This window comes from Balaenoptera musculus, chromosome 5 (assembly GCF_009873245.2).
Source record: "Balaenoptera musculus isolate JJ_BM4_2016_0621 chromosome 5, mBalMus1.pri.v3, whole genome shotgun sequence".
In the NCBI taxonomy this organism is placed as follows: domain Eukaryota; kingdom Metazoa; phylum Chordata; class Mammalia; order Artiodactyla; family Balaenopteridae; genus Balaenoptera; species Balaenoptera musculus.
The window spans coordinates 112,591,879-112,612,901 of NC_045789.1; the positions used below are offsets into that span (position 1 = coordinate 112,591,879).

Below are 21,023 nucleotides of genomic sequence, written 5' to 3' on the forward strand. Positions count from 1 at the left end.
TTTAACACTCTGGGAGATTGGTCCTATTACTATCCCTTTTTTAGAGATGAGGAAACTGAGACATGATTTGCCTAAGGCTGCTCAGCTAGCAAGTAGCAGAACTGAAATTGAAACCCAAGAACCCTGACTGCAAAGAGCAAGTGCTTCACTTGGCTGCCTATCGATGACCTACACAGTGAAACTGCAGTTCTTCGTTTCAATACCTTCATTTTTCTGCTGCAGCAGTTCCAGAGCCCCCTCATCCCTTTTCTCCAATACAGACTGCTCCTTTGTGGGCTATCTCTAACTTCAAAATCTACATGGTTATTTGCAAAATAACTCTCTTGGCTGTGAGACTTATAGATAACAGATTTGAACATATTTTGTTGCAGAATTAACCTTAATCCTCGCATTTGCTGGCCTCATCAAAAGTATATAACGCTTCATAGCCCTGGCAATTTTATATCACAGTATGCTTCATGCCGTTTCCGTATACATACCACACCATCACCTGGACTTTCCTCCTGTTCCATCCCTGGAGACTTCCAGCAGCTTTGCCATTCTGACTCTGTAGGAATAAACAGAGCATTTCAGGTGCTTCATCCACCACAGCACAGACTACTCCATTTCTTCTTTTAAAGAAATTTCTCTTTTAAAAGAAAACTGTTTCTCTTCTAGCAAATTGCACTTGCTGAGTTTATCTCCAGAACTCTAATGTCTATTTAAAAGGGAGCAGGTGTGTTTTGAGGACAAGTCAGAACACTGAATTCTTACCTGATCTTTGCTTGGGGCTTTGGGCAAGTTACTTGACCTCCTTCTGCCTCTTCACCCCCTCTTCATGGCTCAAATTCTTTACCTAGAATTTGGGTAGACAATATCTGCTTCCCAGAGGATATGCCTCAGATTGAAGGCCCTTCAAAGTTTATAAAAATCACTTTTCCAGGACATCCCTGGTGGTGCGGTGGTTAAGAATCCGCCTGCCAGCGCAGGGAACACGGCTTCAAGCCCTGGTCCGGGAAGATCCCACATGCCGCGGAGCAACTAAGCCCGTGCGCCACAACTACTGAGCCTGCGCTCTAGAGCCCACGAACCACAACTACATAGCCCGCGTGCCACAGCTACTGAAGCCCGCACACCTAGAGCCCGTGCTCCGCAACAAGAGAAGCCACCGCGACGAGAGGCCCATGCACCACAACGAAGAGCAGCCCCTGCTCGCAGCAATGAAGACCCAACGCAGTCAAAAATAAAAATAAATAAATTAATTAAAAAAAATTTTTTTTCCTACTCTGCAAATGGCTCCCAGTATCATGGCAGCTCTGGATTTGGGGACATAATGGAGTCAGTATATGGGAGTGCTCTTCTCTTCTTTGGGGTACAGAAATACAAAGAAAACTCTCCTAGAAGGACCATTTGGTAGTCATAGCACAGGAGCCCTGAGCAGGACCAGATGGCAGGCCTGACTCACCTTGACCTGAGATGTCGCTCTTCTAGCCATGGGGGCTAGGCTAATAGTTCATCAGATGTCACCATGGCTGATGAAGTAGGTAACTGTAGCCGGGGAGTATGAGCAACAGACCCTGCAACTGTGGCCTTTTCTTTTTCCTCTTCTTTCTTCCTGAGGCCGACAGGTAACCCGTTTGTGACCCGGAACACTCTCATTGCACTTTCCTGTGCAGTCAAGTTTGATAAACACATTCAGCTGCAGGGAACTGGAGAGGGTGGGGCACAATAGCAAGAGAGAAAGAGGGAAGAGGCAGCTTTGGCCTCCAGTCTCCCATTTTAAAAAGGTGTGGCCCTCAGGCTGGAAATCTTGATATAAAAAAGCCATAGCAAAGAACTTCATTTTCACTTATAGAATTTTCTGAAATCTATTTCACTTCTTTTTTTTTTTTTAAATCACAGCACACTCCATTTTCTTTATAAATGGAATGAAAGATAAATTGAATTTCTGGGCAATCTAGTGTTTGTTAAACTAATGGTTCAAGCTGCCTGTCTCATTAATTACTTCAGTAGCCTATGCATACTCATGACTTCCCAACACAAGAGGAGGATCTTTTCCTTGAAGTCTCTGCTCATTTCATTCCCCAACTAGATTTCTTTCCTTATCTTCTCTTCAACTATTCCAAATCCTACCCTTGAAAAATCTCTGTGCAAGTGCCCCTCCCTGCTCTGAAATCCTATGTCTTTTACTGTCTTTCAGTGGAATCACTGGCTCCAGCCCTGTGGGTGGGAACTGACTTAACTATGCAATACTCCTAGACTTGGGTTTCCATTTTATTTTTAATTTTTTCATTAAATGTCAAATAGGTATCAAAAAATTGTAAAATAGGTGTAATATACACAGAACACGGTGAATACCCATAGATCAAACAACCAATTTAAGTAAAAGAACCTATCACTTTCTTTGAAATCTCCTGTGTCTGTATACCTACCTCCCATTTTCTTCACTCTTCCCTCAGTAAATCCACTATTCTTTTTTTTTTTAAGTCCTTGTTGAATTTGTTACAATATTGCTTCTGTTTTATGTTTTGGTTTTTTGGGATCTTAGCTCCCGGATCAGGGATCGAACCTGCACCCCCAACCGGCATTGGAAGGCGAAGTCTCAACCACTGGACCGCCAGGGAAGTCCCCACTATTCTTTTTTTTTTTCCAGCTCCAACATTTTTTTAAATTAATTAATTAATTAATTAATTTATGGCTGTGTTGGGTCTTCGTTTCTGTGCGAGGTCTTTCTCTAGCTGTGGCAAGCGGGGGCCACTTTTCATCGCGATGCGCGGGCCTCTCACTATCGCGGCCCCTCCCGTTGCGGAGCACAGGCTCCAGACGCGCAGGCTCAGTAATTGTGGCTCATGGGCCCAGTTGCTCCGCGGCATGTGGGATCCTCCCAGATCAGGGCTCGAACCCGTGTCCCCTGCATTGGCAGGCAGATTCTCAACCACTGCGCCACCAGGGAAGCCCCCCCACTATTCTTAATTTTTAGTTTATCATTCCCTTTTATTTGTAATTTTACCTTATATATTTGTATCCTGTGTATGTTGTTTAGCTGTGAATGTTTATAAATTTTATGCATGTATTCATCTGTGACTTCCTTTCTTATTTCTAAGATTCATCTATGTTGTATGTAACGGTAATTCGTTCATTTGCTTATTCTATTCCAGCGTAGAACTGTACTTCGGTCTTCTAATTCATTCTCCTACTGATGGACATTCAGATTGTTTCCTTTTGTTTGTTTGCTCTTACAAGCTGTCACTGTGGACATTCTTACACATGTCCTCTTGACACAGGTCCAGGAGCTTCCCTAGAGTATATGCCTAAGAGTGACACTGGGTCATAGTGTGTGTGCATCGTTGATTTTACTGGATAATACCAAACAGTGGTGGATGGGCGTAACTAATACTGACTGTTCTTGACAGCTGTTATCCAACTTACATTTTTTTCCAATCAAGAAGTTGTGAATGTTTTTTCATTGTGGTTTGAATATATATATCCAAATTACTGATGAGGTTGGACACTTTTCATAAGTTGATTGACCATTCATGTTTCCTTGTGTGAAGTTTTGTTCAATTATTTTGCTCATTCTTTTTCTACTATGTGGTTAGTCCTTTTCTCATTGGTTTATAGGAATTCTTTACATATTCTGGATAGAAATCTTTTGTCAGTTACATATTTTACAAACACTTTCTCCCAGTTTGTGACTTCTCTTTTCACTTTCTTTTTTGATGACTTTTTACTAATCAGAAACTCATCTTTCCAGTTAATTAAATATATCAGTCTTTTCCTTTATAATTTGCTTTATTTTGCAAGTGTTTAAGAAATTCTTTCCTAACCAAAACTCATAAACATATTCTCTTTTAGGTATTCTCTTTTAGAAGTTGCATGGTTTTGTCTTTCACTTTTTTTTTTTTTTTTTAAATCTGTTTACACAGCTTTCTTTCTTTTTTTTGTTTTTTTTCTACTTTATTTATTTATTTATTTTTTTTTTTAATTTTTTTTGGCTGTGTTGGGTCTTCGGTTCGTGCGAGGGCTTTCTCTAGTTGCGGCAAGCGGGGGCCACTCTTCATCGCGGTGCGGGGACCGCTCTTCATCGCGGTGCGCGGGCCTTTCAGTATCGCGGCCCCTCCCGTTGCGGGGCACAGGCTCCAGACGCGCAGGCTCAGTAGTTGTGGCTCACGGGCCCAGCTGCTCCGTGGCATGTGGGATCTTCCCAGACCAGGGCTCGAACCCGTGTCCCCTGCATTAGCAGGCAGATTCTCAACCACTGCGCCACCAGGGAAGCCCCCTGTCTTTCACTTTTTGCTCTTTGACTTGTATTGATTTTATTTTATTTTTTCAAGATATTTATTTATTTATTTTTGGCTGTGTTGGGTCTTCGTTGCTGCGTGCAGGCTTTCTCTAGTTGCAGCGAGCAGGGGCTACTCTTCGTTGCGGTGCGTGGGCCTCTCAGTGCAGTGTCTTCTCTTGCTGCGGAGCACGGGCTCTAAGAATGTGGGCTTCAGTAGTTGTGGCACACGGGCTCCAGAGCACAGGCTCAGTAGTTGTGACGCACGGGCTCAGTTGCTCTGCAGCATGTGAGATCTTCTTGGACCAGGGCTCGAACCTGTGTCCCCTGCATTGGTAGGCGGATTCTTAACCACTGCGCCACCAGGGAAGTCCCTGTATTGATTTTAGAAAAACAATTAGCTCAGTGTCATATATTGAGCTCTGTAATAAATCAAGTTTTCATATGTACGTGGGTTCTTTGCTGGACTCCTGATTTAATTTAGAAGATCCATTTGGTCTATCCTAGTGCCAGTAATTTTTGTATCATTTAACGTCATTTTGTATTAATTATTAACATCCGGTATGACACCCCTTCTCCTCCCTTGTTATTTTTCACTAGGAGTATCTTGATTATTCTTGAACTTTGTTCTCCCACATAAATTTTAGAACCATTTTGTGAGGTTGCACACAAAGACAGGCACACACAGAGCTGTTTGTTTTGATTGGAATTGCATTAATAATTTAGATTAACTTGGTGAAATTGATGTCTTGATAATATTGAATTTTCCATGCCACTAACATGGAGTATCTCCTCATGTATTTAGATTTTCATTAATATCTTTCAATGAAGTAAGTTTTATAAGTTCTCTCTAAATGCCTTGCATACTTATTGTTAGAATTATTCTTAGATACTTTATATATACACGTATATTGTTTTTATTATAACTTACATATTTTATGCCATTGTAAATGGTATATTTTTATTAAATTATATTTTCTAGCCATTTGTTGCTGATTTTAAAAATAATTTGCTTAAGATTGGATTTATTTGCCCAATCAAGTTTACCAGTAATTTGTCAATTTCATTGGTCTTTTGAAAGAATTTTATTTTCTTGATCTTCCTATTATTTGTTTTTTTATTTCATTAATTTCTGCTCTTTATTTTCTTTCCTCTACTTTCTTTTAGTTTATTTTTTCTATTCATTTCCTTAGTTTTGGTTATATAAGCTTAACTCATTAATTTTCCATAATTCTTTCTTTCTCTATTATAAGTATTTGGGCAATAAATGTCCTTCTACATTGCACTTTGACCGAATTCCACACTTTTTTGATATGTAGTGTTTATCGTTCCATTTTAATATTTTCTAATTTTCATAATGATAACTTCTTTGAACTGTGAGTTATTTAGAAGCATATTTCTTAATTTTCATCCATATAAGGGTTTTTATCTAGTCATCTTTTCATTATTGATTACCAACTTAATTGAATTTTGGCCATACAGTGTCATTGGTGATAGTTCTTTCTTTTAAATTTTATTTTATTTATATTTTTATACAGCAGGTTCTTATTAGGCATCAATTTTATACACATCAGTGTATACATGTCAATCCCAATGGCCCAATTCATCACACCACCACCACCACCCCCCAACGGCTTTCCCCCCTTGGTGTTCATACGTTTGTTCTCTACATCTGTGTCTCAATTCCTGCCCTGCAAACCAGTTCATCTGTACGACTTTTCTAGGTTCTACATATATGCATTAATATACGATATTTGTTTTTCTCTTTCTGACTTACTTCACTCTGTATGATAGTCTCTAGATCCATCCACGTCTCAACAAATGACCCACTTTCGTTCCTTTTTATGGCTCAGTAATATTCCACTGTATATATGTACCACATCTTCTTTATCCATTCGTCTGTCGATGGTCATTTAGGTTGCTTCCATGACCTGGCTATCGTAAATAGTGCTGCAAAGAACATTGGGGTGCATGTGTCTTTTGAATTACGGTTTTCTCTGGGTATATGCCCAATAGTGGGATTTCGGGGTCATATGGTAATTCTATTTTTAGTTCTTTAAGGAACCTCCATACTATTCTCCATAGTGGCTGTATCAATTTACATTCCTACCAACAGTGCAAGAGGGTTCCCTTTTCTCCACACCCTTACAGCACTTGTTGTTTGTAGATTTTCTGCTGATGCCCATTCTAACTGGTGTGAGGTGATACCTCATTGTAGTTTTGATTTGCATTTCTCTAATAATTAGTGATGTTGAGCAGCTTTTCATGTGCTTCTTGGCCATCTGTAGGTCTTCTTTGGAGAAATGTCTATTTAGGTCTTCTGCCCATTTTTTGATTGGGTTCTTTGTTTCTTTACTATTAAGCTGCATGAACTGTTTATATATTTTGGAGATTAATCCTTTGTCCATTGATTCATTTGCAAATATTTTCTCCCATTCTGAGGGTTGTCTTTTCGTCTTGTTTATGGTTTCCTTTGCTGTGCAAAAGCTTTTAAGTTTCATTAAGTCCCATTTGTTTTTGTTTTTTGTTTATTTCCATTACTCTAGGAGGTGGGTCAAAACAGATCTTGCTGTGATTTATGTCAAAGACTGTTCTTCCTATGTTTTCCTCTAAGAGTTTTACAGTGTCCGGTCTTAACATTTAGGTCTCTTATACATTTTGAGTTTATTTTTGTGTATGGTGTTAGGGAGTGTTCTAATTTCATTCTTTTACATGTAGCTGTCCAGTTTTCTCAGCACCACTTATTGAAGAGACTGTCTTTTCTCCATTGTATATCCTTGCCTCCTTTGTCATAGATTAGTTGACCATAGGTGCGTGGGTTTATCTCTGGGCTTTCTATCTTGTTCCATTGATCTATGTTTCTGTTTTTGTGCCAGTACCATATTGTCTTGATTACTGTAGCTTTGTAGTATAGTCTGAAGTCAGGGAGTCTGATTCCTCCAGCTCCATTTTTTTCCCTCAAGACTGCTTTGGTTATTCGGGGTCTTTTGTGTCTCCATACAAATTTTAAGATTTTCTGTTCTAGTTCCATAAAAAATGCCATTGGTAATTTGATAGGGATTGCATTGAATCTGTAGATTGCTTTGGGTAGTATAGTCATTTTCACAATATTGATTCTTCCAATCCAAGAACATGGTATATCTCTCCATCTGTTGATGTCATCTTTAATTTCTTTCATCAGTGTCTTACAGTTTTCTGCATACAGGTCTTTTGTCTCCCTAGGTAGGTTTATTCCTAGGTGTTTTATTCTTTTTGTTGCAATGGTAAATGGGAGTGTTTCCTTCATTTCTCTTTCAGATTTTTCATCATTAGTGTATAGCAATGCAAGAGATTTCTGTGCATTAATTTTGTATCCTGCAACTTTACCATATTCATTGATTAGCTCCAGCAGTTTTCTGGTGGCAGTTTTAGGATTCTCTATGTAGAGTATCATGTCATCTGCAAACAGTGACAGTTTTACTTCTTCTTTTCCAATTTGTATTCCTTTTATTTCTTTTTCTTCTCTGATTGCCGTGGCTAGGACTTCCAAAACTATGTTGAATAACAGTGGTGAGAGTGGACATCCTTGTCTCATTCCTGATCTTAGAGGAAATGCTTTCAGTTTTTCACCATTGAGAACGATGTTTGCTGTGGGTTTGTCATATATGGCCTTTATTATGTTGAGGTAGCTTCCCTCTATGCTCACCTTATGGAGAATTTTTATCATAAATGGGTGTTGAGTTTTGTCAAAAGCTTTTTCTGCATCTATTGAGATGATCATATGGTTTTTATTGCTCCACTTGTTAAGATGGTGTATCACATTATTGATTTGCGTATATTGAAGAATCCTTGCATCCCTGGGATAAATCCCACTTGATCATGTTGTATGATCCTTTTAATGTGTTGTTGGATTCTGTTTGCTAGTATTTTGTTGAGGATTTTTGCATCTATATTCATCAGTGATATTGGTCTGTAATTTTCTTTTTTTGTAGTATCTTTGTCTGGTTTTGGTATCAGGGTGATGGTGGCCTCATAGAATGAGTTTGGGAGTGTTCCTTCCTCTGCAATTTTTTGGAAGAGTTTGAGAATGATGGGTGTTAGCTCTTCTCTAAATGTTTGATAGAATTCCCCTGTGAAGCCATCTGGTCCTGGACTTTTGTTTGTTGGAAGATTTTTAATCACAGGTTCAATTTCATTCCTTGTGATTGGTCTGTTCATATTTTCTGTTTCTTCCTGGTTCAGTCTTGGAAGGTTATACCTTTCTAAGAATTTGTCCATTTCTTCCAGGTTGTCCATTTTATTGGCATAGAGTTGCTTGTAGTAGTCTCTTAGGATGCTTTGAATTTTTGCAGTGTCTGTTGTAACTTCTCCTTTTTCATTTCTAATTTTAGTGATTTGAGTCCTCTCCCTCTTTCTCTTGATGAGTCTGGCTAATGGTTTATCAATTTTGTTTCTCTTCTCAAAGAACCAGCTTTTAGTTTTATTGATCTTTGCTATTGTTTTCTTTGTTTCTATTTCATTTATTTCTGCTCTGATCTTTATGATTTCTTTCCTCCTGCTAACTTTGGGTTTTGTTTGTTCTTCTTTCTCTAGTTCCTTTAGGTGTAATGTTAGATTGTTTATTTGAGAATTTTCTTGTTTCTTGAGGTAAGCTTGTATAGCTATAAACTTCCCTCTTAGAACTGCTTTTGCTGCATCCATAGGTTTTGGATCATCTTGTTTTCATTGTCATTTGTCTCTAGGTATTTTTTTATTTCCTCTTTGATTTCTTCAGTGATCTCTTGGTTATTTAGTAACGTATTGTTTAACCTCCATGTGTTTGTGTTTTTTACGTTTTTTTCCCTGTAATTCATTTCTAATCTCATAGCGTTGTGGTCAGAAAAGATGCTTGATATGGTTTCAATTTTCTTAAATTTACTGAGGCTTGATTTGTAACCCAAGATGTGATCTATCCTGGAGAATGTTCCGTGCGCACTTGGGAAGAAAGTGTAATCTGCTGTTTTTGGATGGAATGTCCTATAAATTTCAATTCAATCTATCTGGTCTATTGTGTCAATTAAAGCTTGTGTTTCCTTATTAATTTTCTGTTTGGATGATCTGTCCATTGGCATAAGTGAGGTGTTAAAGTCCCCCAGTATTATTGTGTTACTGTCGATTTCCTCTATTAGAGCTGTTAGTAGTTGCCTTATGTATTGAGTTGCTCCTATGTTGGGTGCATATATATTTATAATTGTTATATCTTCTTCTTGGATTGATCCCCTGATCATTATGTAGTGTCCTTCCTTGTCTCTTGTAACATTCTTTATTTTGAAGTCCTTTTTTCCTGATATGAGTATTGCTACTCCAGCTTTCTTTTCATTTCCATTTGCATGGAATATCTTTTTCCATCCCCTCACTTTCAGTCTGTATGTGTCCCTAGGTCTGAAGAGGGTCTCTTGTAGACAGCATATATATGGGTCTTGTTTTTGTATCCATTCAGCAAGCCTGTGTCTTTTGGTTGGAGCATTTAATCCATTCATGTGTAAGGTAATTATCAATATGTATGTTCCTGTGACCTTTTTTGTAATTGTTTTGGGTTTGTTTTTGTAGGTCCTTTTCTTCTCAGTGTTTCCCACTTAGAGAAGTTCCTTTAGCATTTGTTGTAGAGCTGGTTTGGTGATGCCGAATTCTCTTAGCTTTTGCTTGTCTGTAAAGCTTTTGATTTCTCTATCGAATCTGAATGAGATCCTTGCCGGGTAGAGTAATCTTGGTTGTAGGTTCTTCCCTTTCATCACTTTAAGTATATCATGCCACTCCCTTCTGGCTTGTCGAGTTTCTGCTGAGAAATCAGCTGTTAACCTTATGGGAGTTCCCGTGTATATTATTTGTCGTTTTTCCCTTGCTGCTTTCAAGAATTTTTCTTTGTCTTTAATTTTTGCCAATTTGATGACTATGTGTCTCGGCGTGTTTCTCCTTGGGTTTATCCTGTATGGGACTCGCTTTGCTTCCTGGACTTGGGTGGCTATTTCCTTTCCCACGTTAGGGAAGTTTTCGACTATAATCTCTTCAAATATTTTCTCGGGTCCTTTCTCCCTCTCTTCTTCTGGGACCCCTGTAATGCGAATGTTGTTGCATTTAATGTTGTCCCAGAGGTCTCTTAGGCTGTCTTCATTTCTTTTCATTCTTTTTTCTTTATTCTGTTCCGCAGCAGTGAATTCCACCATTCTGTCTTCCAGGTCACTTATCCGTTCTTCTGCCTCAGTTATTCTGCTATTGATTCCTTCTAGTGTAATTTTCGTTTCAGTTACTGTATTGTGCATCTCTGTTTGTTTTTTCTTTAATTCTTCTAGGTCTTTGTTAAACATTTCTTGCATCTTCTTGATGTTTGCCTCCATTCTTTTTCCGAGGTCCTGGATCATCTTCGCTATCATTTTTCTGAATTCTTTTTCTGGAAGGTTGCCTGTCTCCACTTCATTTAGTTGTTTTTCTGGGGGTTTATCTTGTTCCTTCATCTGGTACATAGCCCTCTGCCTTTTCATCTTGGCTATCTTTCTGTGAATGTGGTTTTTGTTCCACAGGCTGCAGGATTGTAGCTCTTCTTGCTTCTGCTGTCTGCCCTCTGGTGGATAAGGCTATCTAAGAGGCTTGTGCAAGTTTCCTGATGGGAGGGACTGTTGGTGGGTAGAGCTGACTGTTGCTCTGGTGGGCAGAGCTCAGTAAAACTTCAATCTGCTTGACTGCTGTTGGGTGGATGTGGGTTCCCTCCCTGTTGGTTGGTTGGCCTGAGGCAACCCAACACTGGAGCCTACCTGGGCTCTTTGGTGGGGCTAATGGCAGACTCCGAGAGGGCTCACGCCAAGGAGTATTTCCCAGAACTTCTGCTGCCAGTGTCCTTGTCCCCACGGTGAGCCACAGCCACCGCCCGCCTCTGCAGGAGACCCTCCAACACTAGCAGGTAGGTCTGTTTCAGTCTCCCCGGGGGTCACTGCTCCTTCCCCTGGGTCCCGATGCGCACACTACTTTGTGTGTGCCCTCCAAGAGTGGAGTCTCTGTTTCCCCCAGTCCTGTCGAAGTCCTGCAGTCAAATCCCACTAGCCTTCAAAGTCTGATTCTCTAGGAATTCCTCCTCCCGTAGCCAGACCCCCAGCTTGGGAAGCCTGACGTGGGGCTCAGAACCTTCACTCCAGTGGGTGGACTTCTGTGATATAAGTGTTCTCCAGTCTGTGAGTCACCCACCCAGCAGTTATGGGATTGGATTTTACTGTGATTGTGCCCCTCCTACCATCTCATTGTGGCTTCTCCTTTGTCTTTGGATGTGGGGTATCTTTTTCGGTGAGTTCCAGTGTCTTCCTGTCGATGATTGTCCAGCAGCTAGTTGTGATTCTGGTGTTCTCACAAGAGGGAGCCAGAGCACGTCCTTCTACTCTGCCATCTTGGTTCAGGGCCCTCCTCTCTTTTGTCATTTAGTTCATGTCATCTGTTTGATATTAATCCTTTGAAATTTTTTGAGATTTCTTTTATGGCACAGCAGGTGTTAAATTCTTGTAAATGTTCCAGGTATGCTTCAAAATAATGTGTATTCTGCTACTGTTGAGTATGCTGTTTCATAAATATCTATTAGTTCTGTTTGTTAATTCTGTTGATCGAATCAGTTATATCATTTCTGACTTTCATCTGCTTAATATGTTAGTTTCTAAGAGAGGTGTGTTAAGTTTTCCGACTATTATTATGTAGTTGCATATTTTTCTGTATGATTCTTTCAATTTTTGTTTCGTATATATTGAAATTATGCTACTAGATATATGCAAGATTAGAATTGCTATACCTTTCTGGTAAGCTGAACTATGTATCACTGTGAAGTGACCTTTTTATCGGTACTAATGCTTTTTGCCTTAAAGTCTGTTTTATCTGATATTAATATAGCTACATCAGCTTTTCTTTAGTTAGTATTTTTCTATATCTTTTTTCATCTTACTACTTTTAACATTTCCATATTCTTATGCTTACCTAAATCCATGTAGCTATTTTTTAATCTAGTCTATCATTATCATTTTACTGTAGTATTTAATTCATGTATATTTATTGGAAGCATTGATATGTTTATGTTCCACTTTGACTGAATTCCATTTCGATATGTAGTATTTATCATTCCATTATAATATTTTCTAATTTCCATAATAGTGACTTCTTTGACCTGTGAGTCATTTAGAAGTATATTGCTTGATTTTCTTTTTTTCTTGCTTTCTTTTAGATTGGTTTTTTTCATTTTTTTTCCTTTTATTAGTTTCAAAGTTAATGTTTTATTTTAATTTTTTATGGATTATCTTAGACATTTTATCATAGTTAATGTCTCCACTCCTCCTGACCAACTCAAGGATCTCAGAAAGCTTTAATATCAATCACTTTCCTCCTGACATATATGCTGTTGGTGTTTGTATGTGTATTGTTCTATTTTTTTCACCCACAAGACAGACATTGTTTTTGTAGCGTTATACAATCAATGTTTGTTTATACTTAGCCAGTAACTTACCACTTTTATGATTATTACTTCTCCCTGAATCTCAGGCCTTTTATCTGTGACCACTTTCCTTTTATCTAAAGTACATACTACAGAGGTATGTTTGGAACTGTTGATGTTTATTTTTGAATACTTTTATTTTGCATGGTTTCCCCTCCTAGCATATTAAAGCTATCTTTTCACTGTCTTCTAGTTTCCACTCTTGCTTTTAGGTAGCTATCTATAAATTCATTGTTATTTCTTTGAAGGTAATCTGTCTTTTCTCTCTGGCCATTTTAAAGATCCTCTGTATGTCTTTTGTGGTACCTAGTTTTACTGTGATATTTCTAGGTATGAATTTTTATTAATTTATCCTGCTTGAGTATTATGGGAATTTTGATTACTGTCTTTCTCCTGGTCTAAAAGTTGTTAGTCATTATCTCTCCAAATTTCTTCTGCCTCCTCAGCTTCTTTCCATCTAGGACTCTGAATATATGTTAGAGGTTTTCCATCAGTCCTCTGTGTTTCTTAATCTCTCTTATATTTTCCATACCTTTGTCTTTTTCTGTTGCATTCTAGGTGATGTGTTCTGATGTATTTTTCAGTTCAAAAATTCTGTCTTTAGCCAGAGCTAATATTTTATCAAATATATCCAATGCACTGAATTTAAAATTTTTATTATGTTTTTTGTTTCTTGAAATTGTATTTGATTCTTTTTCAATATGCTTGTACCTTTCTATAGTTTCTTGCTCTTTACTCATACACTCAACATTACTCTTCCAGTTCTTTAAACATGTATATTTTGTAGTATATATCTGATAATTCCATTACCTATAGGCTTTTGTAGGTCTAATTTTACTATCTGTTGTTTCTGCTTTCATTCATTGTTTCTTTTTATCATACGCATTTTGTGAGCTTTGACCAGGAGCTCATATTTCTTGGTATTTTATAGGTGACAGTCTTTGAAACTTGGATTGAAATCAGATTCCTTTAGAGAAGATTATGTTTCATTCCACCAGTTGCCTGAGAAAACCACCAACCTGGGCTCATTTGTAAATAGTTTATTTAAAAATAATTATCAGCTAGATGGGGCTTCCCTGGTGGCGCAGTGGTTAAGAATCCGGCTGCCAATGCAGGGGACACGGGTTCAATTCCTGGTCCAGGAAGATCCCACATGCTGCAGAGCAACTAAGCCCGTGCACCACAACTACTGAGCCTGTACTCTAGAGCCCACGAGCCACAACAACTACTGAAGCCCACGCGCCTAGAGCCCGTGCTCCACAGCAAGAGAAGCCACCACAATAAGAAGCCCATGCACCACAACAAAGAGTAGCCCCCACTTGCTGCAACTAGAGAAAGTTCACATGCAGCAATGAACACCCAACGCAGCCATAAATAAATAAATAAATAAGCAAATAAAATCTATTAAAAAAGTAATACCAATTATCAGACAGAGGTTTTGCAGACCTGTGGCTTCAAATTTGCAAGGGAAAAATTTTTGTTCTCCTCCTTGAAGCAGCATGTTTTGCCACAGAAAATTTTCCTGGCAGGTAGGGGAAGAAGATGAGAATATATTTTTAGCTCACCCCTACACTAAAAGTGCAACCTTTTAGGATCTCAGTTTTATGCAGGGGGGAGTCTCCTCTTTTACTTCCCTCCTGGGTAAGCCTTTGGTTTTATTTCCTATCCTCGCATGTTCCAAAATAGTGAAAACCAGTTTCAACTCACAGTGTTTGGTAAATACACTCAAGGCAAACGCTAGCCTCTGTGTTAACTTTCTGGGTTCCAGCTTTTACTTGATTTTTGTCTTCTGAGTAGTCCTTCCTTCTTTGCCATTTCATTGATATATTTTAGAGATTTTAACACGCTTTTCCAGCATTTTTAGTTGTTTTCAGCAGGAATGTTGGTCAGAGCATACAGTCTTCCATACTGCTAGAAAGAGAAGTCTACCCTTTAAGTTTTTGGTGGCTTAGAAGTTGCCTTCTCCTTCTCCCTTTTCATGCAGTTCTAAAATGCTAACAAATGGCTGTCACCCAAACGTATCTAACCAAGCTGCACAGTTGTATTACTCTCCAACCAGATTTCTTTTTCTCCTTTTATTTACCCATTTCGACCACCAATCAGTGCAAGAGGTAATATGGTCAGAGTTGATGTGTGGTGTTGCTCAGAAGAGGGTGAAATGGTGGGAAAGGCTGGATTGTCATTGCTGGGGCCTGATTAGAGAAACTTATTCTTGTTGTTCTATGTTGGAGACCAGAATATATTTTCTCCTAAAAACAATGTGGTACATAATTTTGAATGTAGATGAAAAAGTATTTTTAGTATAATTATTCATGTGCATATGAATTAAATGAGCTCTGTAAACTTGCTTATAAATTTAACCAACCATTAATTTAATTCCAACAAAGATAATTTAAATTGAGCATTTAGAATACAGTCGTGTGTGATATGCTTTGAATAGTTCATTTTTTATATATTTATGTCTTATTCCTCTAATTACGTTGTAAACTTCTTGACAGTAGGAGTCATCTCTTTTACCTCTTTATGCTTCCCCACATCTTCAAGCCTAAGGATTCTCACTAGTTGGCTGGTCATTTATTACAAAGGTGGCAGCCAGTAGACCATGGAATACCTTTGGAGTTCTTTTATTTTCCCTAATTTACCCCCTAATAAGTATACTGATTGTCCAGTGAAAAAAACTTAAACACAAATGCCAAAAGAAATGGGGCTTTGAATAATCCACTGACATGCTTCTTTCTAATGATGGCTGACTTGCCAATTATTCTATAAATCAGCTATTCAGCTAAATTCTTAGTCATTAATAGAACTAAAGTATTCATATGCCAAAATCAAACACAGAGTGTATGAACACATAACCATTTGGCTATGTGTGTGCATGTGTGCCTTAGAGTGTATGATTCTAACTTATTCTAGAGTTATCTGTTTGCATGTTTGATTGCTTTTTCTGGTCTCTTTCTATTTGATTTTTAAAGAAAAAATATATGGGGGACGTTAAAATAGAAAAAATAATTCATAGATAATAAAAAATATTGGGAAACATTCATTTTCCAATTTAGAAATAATGTATAGCTCACAGAGCATCACAGTCCAGGGGGGCAAAAATCAATATGTGTTAAAATTGAAAATGGTTCTTTTATAAATGAAGCTGACCAAAATTTTCAGCGGGACTGTTGCCTGAAGGAAAATTTCCTGGGCTCCAGCCTCTGTTATGCCTAACAATGAACCATACAAGTCTAGACAGATGGTTGGATTCCACAGTGTTTCTCATGTTACAATATTTTCTTCCTATTGTCTCTCCTGAATTCTACAGGGAAAGGGGGAAATGCTATAACTTTCAAAAAGTATAAAGAGTATCTTTGGTATAGTTTGGGAAGTCACAAGTAATAAACATTCATTATCTTGGGAATCTCTTCTTCCTTTTTAGACATGCTTTCTTGGTTAAAATTTGATTGCTTATGTTGAACAGTATGATTTAGCTTCCTTACTATCTTTATCGCTAGAAATAGAAGATGTATTTATGTCTTTTCTCGTCTATGTTCCCTGTCTCAAAGTGCGCTAACATCATCTATTCAGTTTTGAGCTATGGTGAGGCAGAAATTTGGGACTCATCCTTAAGACCGTTCGTAGCCATCCAACGCCAATATTGCATATACTCCCTAAACAGTTCTCAAATCTGTCCAATTTTCTATATCTCTGATATCATCACTCTGGTCCAAAGTCCTTGTATCTCTCACCTGGATTATTGCAATAAGTACCTAACTGATCTCCCTGCAGTCACCCTCTTCCTCCCTGCCCCCTTATACACAAACTACGTTCAAAACAGAATGATCATTCCCAAATGTAAATCTGGTTGTGTTCCTACTGCTACCAGTAGTTTTCTGTGACTCTTAGGGTAAACACAAAATTCCTTACCTGGCACGCAAGGCCCTTCACAGTCCCTGCTTACCTCTCCAGCATCACTTCATGTCAGCTTTCTCCTTTTATGTCTAGTTCAGCCAACCTGACCTTCTTTCATTCCCTCTATATTTCCTTCTCCGTTAGGACTGTTCCCTACCATTTTAACTTCATTAAGCCCTGTTCCTCTTTCAGAGGTTAATTCAGGCATCACATCCTCAGAGAAGCCCCCCTTGACCTGCCCTATCCTTACCCAAATGCTTAGGTCAAGTCCTGTTGTTTGCCCTCACAAAACCATGTATCTTATCTCTCTTTCACAGCACTTAGACAAAAGGAAGAGATTTATGATCCTGTGCATCAGGAATTAGGGTTTCAAGTGAGGAAACAAAAGCAAAGAAGAATATTTAGTAATCAGCCTCTAAGATTCAAGCCCATACTTCTAGCCCACAGAGAAAAGTATACATAAAAATATTATACTTAAGGGTTCTGAAAAAAGCCAGGAATTTTTCAGTAAATAAATATCAGATATTCTTTAGTCTGTCTGTTCTTTAGATAGACAACCTGGTCTATCTAAACTGCTGCTGAGCATGTAGTTTAAGACCTGGAAACATTTTAACAATTGTTCCCAACCAATCCCCTCAAAATATAGATGAGAAAAGTGAATCTCAAAAGTGAAACTCAGAGGTCTCACAAATAGTTAATAGTAGAGAATGAAGTGGAATTAGTCGTTGAGCACTATTATGTATATTAGTTTTCCTATTTCTAGGTCTTCTTTTCTTTACTACATACTCTCTCTGCTTAAAATATTAACAGAAACAAAGCAGTTAAAATTTATAATGGAAGACTACTGTCTACCCTAAGAGGATGATACAGCACTAATAAAACATTACTATAAGCCTTTAGACAAAGGGGTGATATGCTATTAAAATTATATTATAGTGCAGTTTTATTTCTTTGTGCATGAGCTCTTTATATTTTCTTTTTATACCTCTCTTTCTATATGAAGTCCTAAAAAAAGGATCCTGGGAAAGTGAACTCCCTTCTTGATTTAATTTAGGACTTGAAGAAAAGTGAGAGTCCTACTCACCCGTAACTCATTCCAAGCAAAGTTTGTTCTTAACTTTCTCATCCACCAACTGCATTTCTCAATTTCCATACTAACCTTCCATTATAGCCACCATCTCCCTTTTTCAGGGAATGGTGGGAATGGGCCATCATTGCTACATGGCCTCTTGCTCACTCTAGTCTACTGATTAACTCTCCGACCAGCCCTTACTGTTTAGTTCTTTTCATAGAAAGGCAAGCTAATGGTCAGCTTGTACCACAAAACATTGACATAAACACTTGAGCTAAAGGGGACACTGAAAACCATTTAGCCCAACAACCCAATCCATGCAGGGATACTCTATGAAATATCTTAAACAGAAAAGAGATTAAATTTATATTTATGTTTAAATGCTTCCAGTAACTAATTTCATGACTTCACTTATGTGAATGCTCTTTCAAGTAACAAGACTGTTGTATGAAAACTCTGCTTGTGTTCTTCATCAACGAATACATGATTGTCTTCATGAAACAAGTCTGTTGCATCCTAAAACTTTGCTTTGGCACTTTTATCTGTGTGTGTGGGTGTGTGTGTGGGTGTGGGTGTGTGTGTGTGTGTGTGTGAATGAAAACCTAAAGCATAGCGAGGATAAAATTCAGGTTAGAATGAAAATTACAGAGTTTAGATTTCACAGCTCATCCTTCATTTTCTGTTCCTGTTAAGTCATAGAATAGAAAAATGCTTTCTTGCTATTTCAAATTCAAAACCAGTTTCTTAAAGTGAGGCCGTTGTGTAGCAGAGCACATTTTCCCCAACACCAACACAATAATTCACTGGTTTAATATTTTTAGTGATTACTAAAACAGTAAAATATTGTGTTGCATGGATCCGCTAGATAACAGAGGGAGTAGATCATTCATATATCTGTTGTACTTGCTTCCCTTTCGGAGTCTCTTGCTTTGGTAACAAGATTCTACATGCCGTACAAGAGTGTCGCAAGCAGACAGCAGCTCCACTGTCTATTCTGGCAAATTCAGAAAGAGAATAACTTCCTTTGTTTTGTTTACAATGTACATTCTTTAATAAAAGGAAAACAAGCAAAATGATTTGTTAAACTACTATGTAGAAAATAGATAAACAACAAGGACCTACTGTATAGCACAGGGAACTATACCCAATATATTGTAATAACCTATAAAGGAAAAGAATCTGAACAAGAACATATATATATATGTGTGTGTGTGTATGTATGTATATGTATATGTATATATATATATATATATGAAATTGAATCACTTTGCTGTACACCAGAAACTAACACAACATTGTAAATCAACTATACTTCAATTAAAAACAAGATTTGTTAATCAAGAGACTTTTCAGTATTTGTCAGGCATTTTTGTACAGCTAGTGGGTTATTTTGTTCCTGAAATTACTTTGACTGCAGTAGCTCATTACAGTATACTCATATTTATGTAAGAAGTCTCTCAGCTGTATATGTGTTAAATGGAATATAAGTAGATCTATCCATATGATAGATCTAGGAAATTGGGTTTTCTGGGATTACATTTTTTAATTTTATTTGGCAGTGTGCCTGGCAGTGAAGAGCTTTAAGTTTGGCATCTGTCATTGCCTATTTTGGTCCAAATTATATGATGCTAAATACCATAAAGAATACTGCACAGGGGAAATCAGCAGTGGGTTATGAGAGTGGTAAACTTCATATTACCATGTGCTTGTGTCTGAATATTAGAACTGTTAGCCAGATGCTTCCTGCAGACTTCCAGAGAGGCAGAAAGTGTGGTGCCACTGGGATCCAGAGGCACTGATATGAGGTATTCAGAAGATACATGAATCATAGGGTATATTCATTTCATTTGGCTCCATGTGATTCCACTGACTTCACTGTGGGCAACCAGGTCTGCACCAGGACCCTTTCCCTTCTGCTCTCTGATGACTTCGAGGTGCTGCCCATCTAGACCAGGCCCTGCAGTAATTTCACACACTCCCCTGAGAAAGTCCTCAGGGGCTGTCATGTATTTTCATGTGTTTGCTCTATTATCCCTCCCTGCTTGAGTCTTACAGATAATTGATGATGCTTCAGTTAATCATCTTTCCCCCTCTTTTGTTCACCAGGTACCTCAGGCTTGAAGGGGCTCTTTTATTGAGAATCGATGTCTTCTCCTAGGTAATTGATCACCGTAGACCCAGGGACACTCGACTCATCATCGAGGGAGGGTAATCATCATGAATAATCAAAAAGCTGTAGCTGTGCTACTGCAAGAGTGCAAGCAAGTGCTGGACCAGCTCTTGTTGGAGGCGTCAGATGTGTTAGAGGAGGACAAGAGGGAGGACCAGCGGTGCAGAGGTGAGGTCCTGATGGGAGGTGCCGGGGGGAGTGGGGAGCAGCAGGTTTGCTCTCCTTTCCCCTGTCTGAACAACACATTCTCATCTCTGCCCTATTTTTCTTCTCTTGGCAGATGACCACAGAGAGATGAGTGGATTTCTAGGGCATGAATGGGACATGGGCTGTGGCTGGATGGGCAGGGGAGGAAGCCCACTTTGTTGCAGTGAATTGCTGTCAGTTCTAATTTTAAGCTTCAGTAAACATGAGGCCACTAGAAACAGTTTAGTTCAAGAAGAACAAAGGGTCCAAGTGGGCTGGTGCACGTAAATTTCAATTATTAAAAAATTGAAGCAACTTCTGAATGGTGGCACATACTTTTTTTTCAAACTAGGCTTTTGTGCCTCATCAGTTTCCATAGACTTCTACAGTTTCCACAAATATGTCATCTCATCAGTCCCATCTCTCTTTTTTGATCAGTACATTTTCTCATCTTGTATTTACATGCCATTTGTAAAATAAATCCACTTATACTGATAAATACTTATTGCATCATTATCAGGGTTTAAGAATTTGGCTTTTTTGCTCATTCATAGTTTGTGCCATTCATAGTTTTAGATGAGTCATTGTTTGGGAAGTTTCAATCACAAAGTCTAGAAAGTTAAAGCAATTCTGATTTCTTCTTTAGCCAGTTTTGAAGAGGCAGCCTTCTTAGATTTCTTTTTAGCATTCAGATAAATTTCCCTTCATTTCTATCAGTGTGTCCCTTTTATGTGCTTTTAATATTTTTCTTTGTATTTTTAGTCATTTGCTATTCCTTACAGAAATAAGATCCCCATATCAAATGCACACTCCCCATCTCTTTTGTTGTTGTTGATTATGTAATGGGAAAAGGTTCTGGGAGAGTCTTTTTCCCACATTCTTGTATATAGGCACATATATTTTTATAAGAGAACTTTTAGGTGCCTTTAGAAGTCTAATTTTTTGTAACCTGTCATCCATGCTC

The 21,023-nt window shown here is 38.2% G+C and overlaps 1 protein-coding gene across 1 annotated transcript in view; it reads left to right on the top strand.

Annotated features, from left to right (window-relative positions):
* ALPK1 (alpha kinase 1) overlaps nt 1–21,023 on the top strand; it is a 121,657-nt gene that overhangs the window by 41,622 nt on the left and 59,012 nt on the right. The window contains 1 exon segment of the mRNA XM_036852041.1: nt 19,862–20,041. Coding sequence (XP_036707936.1) covers nt 19,921–20,041 — 121 coding nt within the window. The 5' untranslated portion in view covers nt 19,862–19,920.